The 15,110-nt window shown below is 37.0% G+C and overlaps 1 protein-coding gene across 2 annotated transcripts in view; it reads left to right on the top strand.

Moving 5' to 3' along the window:
* LOC120471754 (serine/threonine-protein kinase PAK 3) overlaps window positions 1-15,110 on the top strand; it is a 54,582-nt gene that overhangs the window by 15,292 nt on the left and 24,180 nt on the right. For both annotated transcript variants that reach the window (XM_039661657.2, XM_039661656.2), the window contains exons 2-3: window positions 12,332-12,522; window positions 14,380-14,480. In XM_039661657.2, the coding sequence (XP_039517591.2) occupies window positions 12,354-12,522; window positions 14,380-14,480 (270 nt within the window). In that variant the 5' untranslated portion in view covers window positions 12,332-12,353. The remainder of the gene's footprint in view (window positions 1-12,331; window positions 12,523-14,379; window positions 14,481-15,110) is intronic.

Raw genomic sequence — 15,110 nt, 5'->3', positions numbered from 1 at the left:
GCATGTTATTATATATAACAGTTGGGATACGTCACAGAATAATTTCATTTATGTTGCATGCTCATGCTGCATGTTTATGCTCACTTGTTGCATTTGAAACATTAAGCAACATAAAAAACATTTTAAATAAAAATCTATATGGGGTAGGCTAATCCTACCTACACTATATTAAGCTTACATAATAATCTATCTGGTAAACTACTTGTATAAAAAACTTGAAACATTAGTAGCAGCACAAGTCAAATGTACAACTTGTGTAACGAGTGGAAATAAGGCGTGGCCCCTTTAAGAGCTGCGCGCCCCCTGTTGAACTATCGGCAGTATTAAATTGTATGTGCCGTGCGCCTCGAACACCCTTTTGCTGACCATGTATGAAAGTGTGACAGACAGTTAGACTAGTTTTCCCGGGAAAAATAACTAACCGGGAGGCGTCCAGGAGATGGGGCTAAGAAACGAGAGAAACCCGGGAAAAGTTATTGTAAGAATACAGCTGGATTTTCGAGGTTAGCACGCTGTATAGCTGGTAGTCAATATCAATGCACTCCACTCCGTTTTGCCGCCTCAAGTTTGTGTCGGCTCTTTCGTGTGAGAACATCGTGTCATGTTCGCATTGTTCAATTAGCCGACAATTAATGTAATTTAATCGAGTAAATCTTGTTGACAATTAATCGTTAATTGATTAACCGTTTGCATCCCTAATTCTCCTGTCTCAAATCGAGCCGTTTCACCGTGTGACGTCGCACGGTGCATGAGGCTCCTCCCACGGTTGTTGATTGACAGCAGTGTTTCAACACAGACCCGCCCTGAGCGAGCTGTCATCATATAGACCGTCATTGTTGATACGCTGGAACAGAATGGCGTCTAAGCGATTGTGTTGTTCTGTTCTTGGGTGCAATAACAAACACAGAAATCATTCTGATTAGAGCCCGACCGATAAAGGATTTTGAAGGCCGATAACGATACAAATATTTTTGGTTTTTAAAATCCGATATTCCGATATATCGGCCGATATTTTTTATTTTTTTTATTAAATCTTGTTGGATTTCACACACGTGTAAAAGAAAAGCTAACTTTTCTGCACAAGATACGTTTAATACTTTTTCTCTATGTCTAAATGTTCACTCCTCGCAAGTCTAACTTACATTTTACAATGCAGGGACTGTAACTAGAGATATGCTAGTTATAAATACTGTAATAATTACTTTATTTAGGCAGAAAAAGTTCATTGTGGTTTCCAAGCTCATTAATGTTAACGTTAGTGGTCTTCCAACTGATGATAGTGGCATTAGCTAGCTTTGTGGTTAGCTAGTCTATGATAAGCCATAATTTAGCAATAGATAACATCATACTGCAAATTGTAAAACAATTTTTTTTTTTTTAATTTTTAAATAATCATTTATCGGCCATATATAACTGCCGACACCGATATTATGGAAAATGCCTAATATCGCGATATATCGGTCTGGCTCTAATTCTGATGTTCCTAAATTTGAACCACGATGGGAATATTCCCCACGATCAACGTCAATGCTTTCATGTTTGCGTGAATAATTAATCGTAGATTTCTTTATAAATGAGGGTCAGTATAAAGCTGGTTTCATTAACGTTTATATTAATCTTTGCAAATCGCGGGAAAAAGTTTTTTATGACCATTAGTTGTAACGTTAATCTGTCAATGAACTAACGGATACATCAGTAAACACACAGCGTTCGTATCTCACTGCTCTACCCTGGGCATACAAAGATAGATCAAAGTGACATTACGTTAACAAACCATTCAGAAACGTCCTGTTCGAGCCTTAATTGTCGAACTTCCTTGCGGCCGTCATCTTGTTCCGGGTGCGACTCCAGTTCAAACTGATACGGTTGCACAGATGTGTCCTCAGAGACTCCCGCTGCCATTCTCTCTCAAAAATATCTCTCAACTGTTGCCAAAGCAACACTCCACGTGTGCTGTGTCTACTACGCCTGCAGAAAAGAGGGGCGGGGTTTATTATTTAAAGGAGTATGCACTAAAACGGCATGCTGAAAACATAGCTGATTTTGACCAGGTAAAATTAGTGTTTTCTTAAAATACTAATGAGAATTTTTAATAAAAGTATATTACAAAGTTTTCATTTAGACCCTAAACATTCATATTAACAAGTACAAAAATGGCATTATATGACCCCTTTAATGAAGAATTGCTTCGTCTCACCTGGTCTTCCTCTTGATTGAACACCAGACCGCAGGTATGATCTGGATCTTGCAGCTACGTTTATTGCCCTTGCTCATGGAATATATTAGCCCAGTGCTAGTTTTGGACGATGAGACTTGAAATCTTTTTAATGGTTTGGAGCAAATTATTATACATACCTGACATGAAAGAAGGACCATGGAGCGAAGCCAATCTCATGTTGATGTTGTCCACCACGGATAAAGAGCCTGAGTCCACTCCAGTTAATGGAGGTGTTTATTTGTTTCGTTGTGTTGTGAAATTATGTGTAACTGTTATTTATGACTCCCTTGCGTCTCCCTTGTCTACTTGTGACCCGATTGACCGAAACGCATCTTAATACCAGGTGTAAACAGGGCCATAGGTGGTGATGGTGACATCATGCAAGTGTTTTTATTTGGTAGATGCTAGTGGGTGTTCCCCAATTGTTGTGGCATTTTCAAGCCACGTCAAGACCAAAATACATTTGATTAGAGCTTCTCCAACATCCCATCTATTACTGTATCTGTTGTGTGAAGTTTTTGAGATGTGCTCTCTCTCGCTCTCTCTGAGCTAGTGGCCTAAATCTGTGTGTAGTTCATATGTAGCAGCGACAGTCTTTTCTGTTGGGAGGGTTAAATATGGCCGCTGTAATGTTTCCTTATCCCCGACTGTTGCATTAAAACTCTGACCTATTTAAAGCTAAGCACAGACCAGCAAAGGGGGAATATGAGAGAGATTTTGTGCATCTCACATCTCTCCCTTGATGTAGCTATTAGTCTTTCCTCTCTGTAATATCCTTTTGAGGAAAATGAGCAATACGGAGACCACAGTGATCTGAACAGAAACGCAATAAACCATAAAAAAACCTTCAATTATATGCACATTAGCGGTTTCAAAATCTATGAGCAAATCTACTCATGAAATAGAACAGTTGATTCCAATATCTGGTCTGGTGTTAGCATATTGCTAAGCTAACAATGTTTGATATGCATTGCATTGTGGGAAACAGTATCTCACACAGTGTGTTCTGCTTGTCCATTGCACATTGTGGAAAATCTAGATGTTTACTCAATGTATACTTAATTTGGATGATGCACACAGTGCAGAAATACTACTATAGTATTGTCTATCTGATCAATGGTTTCCTCAGTGCCCAGTTTAATTGGAATGACTTCTGCTGCAGCGACTGTTTAATATCTCCCCCTATTTCTTCTTCGTTCATACATCTCCTACTGCCATGTCATGTTTTATAAGCTCCTACACCTTCCCTAGGCATGTTTTCTTACCAGAGAACCCTGAAATATAATGGTGTCATAATCAGTTTTGTTTAACTGGCTGTCATGAATAGTTTGAGAGATGCCCGTCGTTGCCCAGTGGAAGAGGTTTGTCCAAGTTAAGTTTTGTTTTCTTTTGTTGATAAGATTGAATAAATGAGTTTTGTTGATAAATGTGTAATCATCAACAATTGTTTCATAATTGTGTTCATCTCAGCTTAGCTAAGGATGATACCATATAGTCAAGTTAGGCACCATATTGATTTCCACATGGATGAAAACGAGGTTGTGAGGGATAGTTTTACTGTTTTTAGGATGGCACATATGGTTTAAGCTAAAGAGATCACATCATTTTCACAATTCACAACTTTCAAAACTGATTTTGGTAGTTATCCTTCATAGATGAAAAAAAAAAAATTCTGAAATTTATTCCAGCGATATTGTTCCTCTGTGCCGTCATCGATTTAGTTGTGGTGTGTGGACTCTGCCATTCTTTTAGAACTAGCCTATGTCTTTATAGTTATCGTCCTTTAAAGGATGTGGGTGGGCCGTTTAAGTCTCTGTTTGGTAGCACTATATTTTACAGTCCTGTTTTGCACGTACATACTTTGTGTACTTAATATAGTAATTGCAACCTTTAACTCCCCCTAAACCCAATGTACTTATCTTATATTACGCTGTACTTGTTAGGTAAGTACAGTATTTGTACTGTAAAATCAAGTGAAACCTTCTGTTTTATCTGAGCTCCATCACATAAGGCGTGCTACACCTATGAATTTTTGTTTCTGCTCCAGGGACATTTTTTTTAGTGGGAGGATTGCATTTAATGATTTTAGTTAAAAAAGTAACATATTAATAGATATTTTTTTCTGCTTTATTTGTATTGTGTGGTAAACACCCAGATAGCAAACTGACATTGAATCAACGTGGAAATATGACATCGAAACAACGTTGATCTGACATTGTTTTGCTCATCGAATTAACGTTGAACCAACGTCAGACGCGTCATTCTTTCAAAACTAACGGAAAATCAACTTGAAATCAACGCGTTGTTTCAACGTTATGAAAGCAAACCAATTTTCGATTTTCATTTAGCTTTGAAGAATGCCGCGTCTGACGTTGGTTCAACGTTAATTCGATGAGCAAAATCAACGTTGTTTCAATGTCATGAGAGACGTCGTTTCCACGTTGATTCAATGTCAGTCTGCTATCTGGGCATTTCTAAAAACAAATTAAGGTTCTCAAAGCCGTGCCCTGTTGTGAATAAAGTCATGGCTGAAGGGGTTTCTTTCAAACACTCGACTTTATGGCCGTATTGAATGAAATTATTTATACACAATTTATTATTGCTCTTTGTCGTGATTATTATTATTACTTTTTATTAACTTGAATTTTATTTTATGTGTAATATATCGTGTCATATATTTTATATTTGTTTGTCATTTACACTGAGTTTTTTTGTTTTTAATTTCTTTTGTTGCTTTTGCACTATACTTTAAATTTGACACTGTTTTACTTGAAAGCTAGCCTGGCTAACGCCAGATCACCATTGAGAATGAGACGTGATCTGGAAACCACATGTTCATTTTCTCATATTTGAGGCGTGGTTTACGAATGCCCAGAGCCGTTTATTGGGTGCTACAAATGCTATCAAATGCGCCTGTACAAAGGGTCAGAGATTTATGAGATTTTATGTATAGTCAAAACGTGTTTCTCAATGTCAAGGATACTTTCTTGGCAGGACGGGTCTTTCCAAGTCATTTCCTTCAGAGGCTAGACGAGGCTCCTCTTTAGCATTCGGAGAACACATAAATGGAACAGGCTAGCAAGCGCACGCCATTGAGTCATTACAACAGTGAAAGGTTCACTTTCGGCGCTGCAAAAATGGTTGTACTACTGGTTTGGTTGCTGTACCGCACTGTTTAAATACACTTGACAGTCCTTATTTTGTCTCGTCAGCCCTCATAGAAATAAATAAATAAAAGTAAGGCATAATATATAGCGAGACGGTTGTTGTAGCGTAATACAACCCCGTGAACTCTAACGCGAAGTGGAGGGGTCTTGAATCAGCCTGAAAGGTTTGTATTCGCTGTAACAACCGCCTCGCTATACATTATCCCACTTATAACATGGCTACCTACCAAATAAATCAATAATTTGACACAAAATATTGTATTAATTTAAATATGATTATATTACCGGAGTGAACTACTGCGTCCATAGCAACACGATATAGCTGTTAAAACACATGAAATGGTAAAATATGTGATCAACTTAAAAGGCTAACGTTATATTAAGTAAAAATTAAAAAAAGTAAATCACCAGTAAAAGGGAACAGCTTTAAATCCCCCCTCTGCAAATCAGTTGAACCGATATGTTTAATGTCAAACGTTAGGCTGTATCAAAAGATAACTTCGCGTCCGCTGCCATGATCCATAGATATAAACAAACTGCTTTGGTGTGTCGCATATACATCATCATCGTCTAGCTGGTCCCTCCCTGTTCTGTGATTGGTTCCCTATCTCAGGGGAAAATTTGGTTCATGGTGTCCAGGCTACCTAACAGTGTTAATAAAATCATGCTTTGGCAAAAGCAGCATGGGGAAACCCAGGCTACTTGAATGCAGCAATTCTAAAAATACTTTGACAATTTGAAAGTAAAAATATTAATCATGCCATGTAAAACACTTTAAAACAGAAACCAGGTGAGCGAAAGAGATAGTGACAGGTGGGGGTTGTCAATAAGGGATGTTTCTTTTTTTTAATCACTTTATCTTTGGTTTTGTTTGGCACTAGTGGAGTTAAACCAGCATAGTTTGAGATGGCATGAAGCATGAGATGGCACTTTGTCTTGTAAAATGACAGATGATGATGACAGCAGGAAAAAAAAGGAGTAAACTGAGAGAAACTGTTTAATGCACGTTTGGGTTTATATTTGTGTGTGTTGGGTGTGATTTATGGCTCTCAGGGGGAATTCTCATTCTGTGTGTGACTGTGAGACCTCCGGTTTGGCCAGAAAAACGACAGTTAAAGAGTCAGTACCACACCTTACACAGCCGGGGAAAATACACACAAACTGACTCAATGCATGAATGAACTCATTGCTGTTTAGGAGTTTCTCATAATCTATACGCTTTTGTCATTTGTTAAATTCAAATCACTGTCAAGTGAATCAATAACTATCAAAGGCCAGTAGGTACGAATAGATAGGATCTATCTGTGTTATTGCTCTGAGCCCTTACTATGAATTTCTTTTAGGGATGCACGATATATCGGCCAGCATATCGGTATCGGCCGATATATGTTCATTTTTAATGTTATCGTTATCGGCCTGGTAAGAAAATGTGGCCGATATATTAAAGCCGATAAATAATGTATTATTCCCTTCAGCTGAGACACTTGTTGAGCACTGTTTATGTTTTTGAATTTCTTGAAATATGATTGAAATCTCTTCAAAAACTGAAAATCTGGCAGCGCAAATCTGTCATATCGGCTTATTCGGCTATACAACACTACAATGAGAATATCATTATAATTGTGTGCTTGGGACGTGAATTTAATTGTGAGACTTTTGTTTTTGTAATCAGGCTCTCAAAATTAGATAAAAATTTGGATTTAAGTTTATCGGCCGATATATCGGTTATCGGCTTGCAAATATAAAGAATTATCGGTATTGGCCAAAATTTTCATATCGGCGCATCCCTAATTTCTTTTTGACATTATTGTGGAAGTGAATGATCCAGCCTTCCCAACTTTTACAAAATTCTTTCTCTCAGGTGAATGGACCACAGATTGAAAATGTAAAATGACTTTTAGTACCGATATTTCAATATGTTACTTGACTTGGTGAGCAATTTACATAGTAATTCAACACATTTTGCTCTCAAGTTTCATTCTTCATTCATTTTATGCTTCTGTTTTCTGCTTTATAATGGAGCAGCATAATGACTTCAGCAGAATAACTTCTCACATGTTGTATTTTGTTTATGCTTGTGGTCAATTTTTGTATATCAAGTTAACACTGTGTGTGCTACTGGCTGTAAAGCAGCTGCTATGAGTTTAAAGATGAACTGAACTGAAAAATATCGACGTTGAAAACGTGTTGTTTATGACAATTAAAAGTAAATTACACTAAACATTTTTAAAAAATATATATTAATATAGCTTTTTTAAGCAACGCAAAATTGCGCTTGTTAGCGCTGGCAGTTCCGATGACGTCACTGGCATGGTAGGACCCGCGGAACGCCATAGACAACAGCTGTAGGTGCTGTATACACAGACGAAAATGAGCGCTTTTAACGGCATGGATTACGCATTTGAGCCCGTGAGGGACAGGCCGGTAGTGTCTAACTACCACCACATGGAGGACGATCAGTTTCAGGCTTCACTTGCAGTACAGGATCGTTTGGGGGAAAGTGACTGTGGGCGCGAGCGCTGTGGAGCATAGACACTGAACGGAGACGATCTGTTGCAGAGAGGTCAACATGGACATTTATTGATCGGCGAAAAATGCATCACCATGCACCGTTCATTTCGGATGCTGTTCGGTGAGAGAAACGTTTTGAAGGAGGCTGATGCTGACTCTAATGGATGTCCGAGCTGAGACGCTGGACCGCCCCATAAGTAGCAGGGTATTTTACGAATAGGTGACGGCTTGGCTAACTTGTTACACTTTTCTCAGATTGTTTAGATTAACAGCGTACTGGCAGTTCACTCTATGGGCGAGGGTGCATTTAGGAAGGAGAAAATCCCATCCTTTACAGTGAACTATACATCAGGGATCTTTTCCCCCTCACCCGAATATCAAGGATTCGAGTAACGTTAACGTGATGCATTGAACTTGTAACTTGTGTAAATAAAACATTTCGTGCATTGTCAGACGTTTCATGTACTCATTGACGAAAGTACACATCTCTAAATAGTGTGTCGCTAAAAAATCTGTTTCCTCAGCCATGTCAGCGCGCCTCAGACTGTTTACAAGCTACAGCTGTTCTGCTGGTGCGGGTAGGCAACGGAGTGGCTTACCATGCCAGTGACGTAGTCGAACGTTGAAATCCAACATGGCGGCGCCCGTGTAACAAAAACAACACTTTCAATGTACCATTTAATCCCTTTTAACAAATTCTGCCATTTTAAAAATTGTACCAATGAGAATAAATAAAATACATCTGTTATATCACCTTTTCTCAAATTTCAGTTCAGTTCATCTTTAAAACATCACTACCCTTATAAAACAAGTACAGTATGTTGATGGCACCATTCTTCAGTGTTATGAAATCAAATTAAATGCATGGTGGTTTGATGCACCTTGGTGAACTAGGGATCTTTCAGTCTGAAAAGATGTTAAAGGGATAGTTCACTTTGAAATTAATTTTTGATATGTTTTCGCTCGAGGGCATCCAAGATGTAGGTGTCTTTGTTTCCGCAGTATTTTCAATTTTGATATTTTTAGGTCAAACCGTTTTTGTCTGTCAGTCATATAATGGAGGTATATGGGGTCCACCTCAAAGAGCATGCACAGAGATGTCCAAATTAAACATGATTTAATGACTCGTAAATGTAAGTACACATTGATGGCCTAAGACACGAAACGAGCGGTTTGTGTGAGAAAACGAACAGTATTTAAATCGTTTTTACCTCTTGTAACAACAGCCACATCCAACTGATCTGAAGGCACGGGCGCTTCGGTCTGCGGAAGTGCCGGAAAGTGCCGGAAGTGATGCTTACCGGCTTATCAAATTTGCTATATAATGAAAGAAATTGTTTGTGAAATCTAATTTTTTATCTAAATGCTGATATTGTGGCACAAGGTTGTATGTACATATTGGTATGTGGAATGGTGACATTGGAAAAACAAACCAACAAATTTTGTTGCTAGATTGTATAGTGTACATACACTACACTGACAGGCTTATGGATGTCATTTCTGCGGTATGTTTTCATAATGAATGGCAAAAATCTATGACATCCACAGGGACACAGGCTAATTACAATTGATTACTTTGAAAAGATGAAACCACATTTGTGTTTGTTTGTGTGGGTGTGTGAGTGTTTTCCTTCCAGTGAATGTTGGGAATGTTATGACTGTTCAGTGTTTGATTAACATTAGCTAATTTTTAACTTAATCATTTTCAAGGGGGAAAAAGCCTGTCGTTTTGGTGGTAACTGTCCTTTTTTTTTACCTAATGGTACATTTTTAAAAGGGTTCCACCCCATTGACATCTTTTATATCCCTTTCTTTTCTGGGAGTGTTGGATTAGAGGTGCACAAAAAGATTTTCAAAGGTGGTTTTCTTTTTCTATAGTATGTTCTGCTTGACTAATGCACAGACAACCAGAAATAAGCCAGTAGTATCTTTATTTACTGAAGAGTAACTCTCTAAAAAAAACTACTCTTTCAAAATTGCTCTAAACCAAAAGAACGGATTTGGGCCAGCATCTTCTGGCCCTCTCCCAAATGCCGTCCGAATGTGTCCGTCGTCTGATTTCACTCTTTGGTGACCTAATGCTGTGTATGCTGTCAGGTAGTTGTCTGCTTTGGAGCCCTGTGGTGTTAGTGCATTAAAAAATGCATTGAGTGTGCATTATTTTATTTTTTTTGACCAATAATTTCACTCTCAGATACATCACCTGTTTTTTTTTTCTGTTCATAGTGTAGTAAAAAGGGAGGTATAAATAATTAATTACGAATCATCATTATTGATTTGAAAATGTTTGTATCCGCTGTAAAAATGTATAGCAAAATGTTCATCACCCAGAAAATATTCAGTGTAATCATCATATCTGGCCAGGAAAATAAATTTCTTCCTGTTTACAGGACTATTCAGAGCATGTAGCATAATTGGATTATTTGGGACATTAATATTGTTAGCAGTGAACACTCAACAACCTTGAGGGAATGTGCACACAAGATTATGTAGTTTAAATTTGTTAACTATTCTACAGAAGCACAGTAACTAATCTAAATATAAACAAACACACGCAATATCGCACACATACACAGCCAAGGAAACCGAAGAGTGAATGAATGAAACTTAGAAAAAAATGCAGGGAATGAAGCTATGGAATAATGTAAATGCAAGAGTCAGTCAATCAATACCTCAGTATAAAGTCAGTATAGCTTATCTTAAAAACCTTTGTTCAGCAAAGTTCTAATTGTAGTATTGCCTTTAGCTGTTAAATCAGCATTCAGATGCAGTGTAATGAAAGTTTTTAAGGATTTTTCCCAGAGTGGGAGATTGCTCGAGTGAGGGAGGAAGTAGTGAAATTTGCCTTTGATTTTTCCCAAATGAGAGAAGAAAGACAAACTTTGGAAATATTATAACCATAGTATTGTATGTATATGTATGTGTATGTATGTGTGTGTGTGTGTGTGTGTATATGTATATATACTGTATATATATATAAATGTGTGTGTGTGTGTGTGTATATATATATATATATATATATATATATATATATATATGTGTGTGTATATGTTTGTGTGTGTGTTTTCCTACACAAATTGGCATATATACAGTATATATATATATATATATATATATATATATATATATATATATATATATATATGAAGAGTTCAGATGCAAAAGCCTCTAAATGCCATTTGAAATTTTCTTCTTTAATGATGATTTGAACTTCAACTTGTATATTTAAGTTCAGTAATTTCATAATAACAATTAATAGGTAATTATCATTGCCATTTAAGTGAAATCACTGAACCTAAATATACAAGCTTGATAAAAATTATCATTCTAGAAGAAAATTTCAAATGGCACTTAGAGGCTTTTGCATCATTATATATATATAATCCTGAAATAAAGCTTATTTGCATAATCGGAGTGGGCTGGCAAACTGAGTATAATTTAAGTTATGAGGATGACATGATATAAATCAATGAAAAATATAAGAGAGGGTTATTGTGATATGATGATATGAGACAGATATGCTATATATTGGGTTTCATTTATTAATGGGTTTGAGAAGGCATGCATACAACATTATACATTACAAAGTGCAGCATACAAACATATATATATTAAATATAATATATATAAATAAAATATAAATAAATTATATATATATATATATATATATATAATTTAATACATGGGTTACATATGATATATCTGATATTAAGATTATATAATATGTTAAAGGTCCTTTGTGGTGAAAATCATGTTTTTAATGTTGTCTATGTGGTGTTTTTAAGATGCTTTAAAAAAAGTGCAAATTCATGAGTAAACACCATCGCTGAATATATTCTCCTTAAAACTGCAGTGAATCAAAAACATTGTTTGAAATCGTCAAATCAAATATGTTGTGACCAATACTTTCAACGTTCATGCAGTAACTATGCTCTGAAGCAAGGGGAGTCTCAAGAGAAGCCAGGTCATCCCGGTATATTTTTTCTGAAAAATCGGGTACATTTAGCAATATAGCGGGTTAATTATGATGTATGTTATGATGTTATAGTGAACTATATGCCTTTCTCCATTGACGTTCTGAGTTGTTCAAAGCTTTTAAGTTATGTGTCCGATGTTGTAGAGATAACCATTCTGATACATGTACTTGTAGATGACCCTGTATGAGTGCGTGGAGGTGGGGCTAATTTGCATATGGATCTGTGTATACTAAATGAAGCAAGGGTGTAGAGTTACATTCAAGCTATTTTAAGGTTTGAATAATTTTTTTCACAAGAAAAACTTTTAAATATGTAATTTTAATGATGGAAGATGAGTTTTAAGGGATACAATTATTGACTAAAGCAGGGGTATTGTAATGTTTAGAACCTTGAGAAAGTTTCTACCAATTTTTTTTAGTGATCATGTATCTGAAAAATGTACTTTTCTGTCTTTGCAGGCCATAGGGAGTGCAACTAAAGATGTCCGATAGTGTCGATATTGAAGAAAAACCACCTGCCCCCCCCTTGAGAATGAACAGTAGTTCCCGTGACCCTTCCTCAGTACACAGTTCCAAACCACTTCCAATGGCTCCAGAAGAGAAGAACAAGAAAGCCCGTCTCAGGTCCATCTTTCCCGGGGGAGACAAAAGTAAGTGCACCCACTTGACACTTTAGTTTTCACTTTTTTTGTGTGTTCTTTTTTGTTGGGGAAAATATGCAGAATGTATTTAAATATAGAAAAATGCTTAAAGCGTAATAAATTAGCCAAAATATTTAATAAAAACAAAATAAGGGATGGGTAGAACTTTACAAATGACAGACCATTACGTTCTACAGTTTCTTCCAGTGTACTGTGGGCGCAGATTCTTAATCTTAAAATTAAAATGGTCTCTTTTTGTCCCGCGACCTTGAGCCTAAATCTGAACTTAAATGGTTGTAATTCATGAACGCTTTGGACGGCCTTTTTAAAGAAGACACTCAGCATTTTATTGCAGATGTACACTTCAATGAAAGTATAAAAAGTTATGGAAGTTTCAGTTTACTGTCATTCAAATGTACTGAGCTAAATAAGTTGTTTACAAAATAACTTCGATCCAAGCAATATGTTTAACCAAGTTGCCTTCCAAGGCCCCGTCCACACTACTGCGTTTTCGTTTAAAAACGGAGACCTTTTGCTACGTTTGCACCTCCCGTCCACACTAAAACGGGAAAAACGAAGACCTAAAACGGAGAAGTTTAGAAACGCTGCAGCTGCGTTTTGCGTTTTGAATCTCCGGAGGGCGTTTTAGTGTGGACGAGACAAAACGGAGGAGTTTACAAACGATGACGCAGAGGCTCACACTCGGCTCTATGATTGGATGTTATCAGTCATGACGTGTCCTTCCCTGATTCGCCAACCACTGTTTACACCGGCGCACGCATGCCCAGTGTTGGTGAATGGTCACGTGATCCACGTTTTCAGTCGTTTTGTGGACGGAGATAAATTCTAATACGCAGGTAAAACGCTACTGTGGACGGAGATCGTTTTCGTTTTAATTCTCCGTTTTTAAACGAAAACGCAGTAGTGTGGAACGGGCCCCAAGTCTGAAGTTAAGATCATACATATTTTAGCCTGCTAAAAGGTTGTAAACCACCGTTTCCATGGTAACACAATGTCCAATTTCAAAATGGTTTTCACAGGATTCATTTTGAGCGTTTAACTTTCGAATGATACCTCATTTATCTTAAAATAATTAAAGTGCGTCAAACGTCCCACTGCCAGGACACTGACGGTTAACTGGCTAACTAGCCTCTCCAACAAGACTTCCTTAGCTAGCCAGTATAATCCACACTGGTTTAAAGGGGTCATGAACTGGCTTTTTTATTTTTTTTATATTGTTGTCTGAGGTCAACTTATGACGTTCGCTTGGTTTTTACATTAAAAACCATCAAAATGAATAAGTAATAGGCTATTTTGTACCCTAGTTTTGAGCCTAGCTGAAAAAACGCTCTGTTTTTATGGACGTCTCGCACTGAAGACTTGGAAGTAAACGCCCACTGCTGTGAGTGGATAACAGTTTTGCATATTATAATGAGTTTCACTCTCGATCCAGTTTGTCATCACGAGGTAGGCATCTATGTTATTTATCTATGCGTGTAATGCGCAAATCGTTGGGCGGGGCTAAACCGGCCGTGTTGAAGTAGGCGTTGATCTTCTTCTGCGGGGGTGGTGTTTTATCCTCTTTGACATCATAGTTCCCCACTTTGAAAAACCAGTCGTTCGTTGAGCCTGGTGTCAATAAAAGCTTTTATTGGACTAACGGACGTTTTCAGTTCTGAAACTTACAGGATATTCTTATAATATGATGACCTCTTAGATGCCAAAAGCTCAAGGAAAATTTGATTTCTCAGTTCATCACCCCTTTAAGCAAACCAACAGAGACCCTGAATGGCTATACTGTACCAGCACCGAATGGTGAGCTGATCCGAAAGGTTTAAAAGTGTGTTTTGTTTTTCTATTCAACAGCCAATAAGAAGAAAGAGAAAGAGCGTCCAGAGATATCCCTGCCCTCTGATTTCGAGCACACCATCCATGTAGGCTTTGACGCAGTAACGGGGGAGTTCACTGTGAGTTCACCCAGTCTCTGGGGTTTTAGGTGTTTCATTTGTGGTTCATGCGAATGGTGTCCTTTAATGGCATTTGACGTGTTTACAGTATGTATGAATATGGCGTGTGTTTATATAAATAATAGCATAAGTAATGAAAATCAGAAACTATATGGAGGATTTTTAGAACAAAGCCATAATGATATTGTTGTTTAGTGACAGAATGTGCTGAAATAAATTTGACCCCTCTCTGCAAGTGTGTGTCTAAATTTTGATTGAAAATCATTAAAAATACAACTGGGAAATGCGATATGTAAAATATTTTAGGTCAAATCTAATTCAAATAATTAAAAAAGGGGGTAAAAGTTTTTTGCTTTTTTTAAACTATTAAAACACTTTGCACTTGAATGAAAGAATGAGTCCTGTGTGAATGACCCATAAAGATGTAATCAACTTCATGTTTGTCACCAGTGCCATAAATTTTAAAGTATTGTTGCAAATTCATGTATTTATCATTCATGCAACTATTGTAATCACATATAGAGTTCTGCATTGCCATTTCTGCAACTTTAGTTTAATAGGTTCACAAATGTTTTTATTTTTATTTTTTTAGATCAGGGGTATTCATTTAAAGTTGCAGGTCTGGTCTCT

The sequence above is a fragment of the Pimephales promelas genome, chromosome 4 (genome assembly GCF_988280905.1).
Source record: "Pimephales promelas chromosome 4, fPimPro1.hap1.1, whole genome shotgun sequence".
Taxonomy (NCBI): Eukaryota; Metazoa; Chordata; class Actinopteri; order Cypriniformes; family Leuciscidae; genus Pimephales; species Pimephales promelas.
This window is presented reverse-complemented; position numbering and strand designations above follow the sequence as displayed.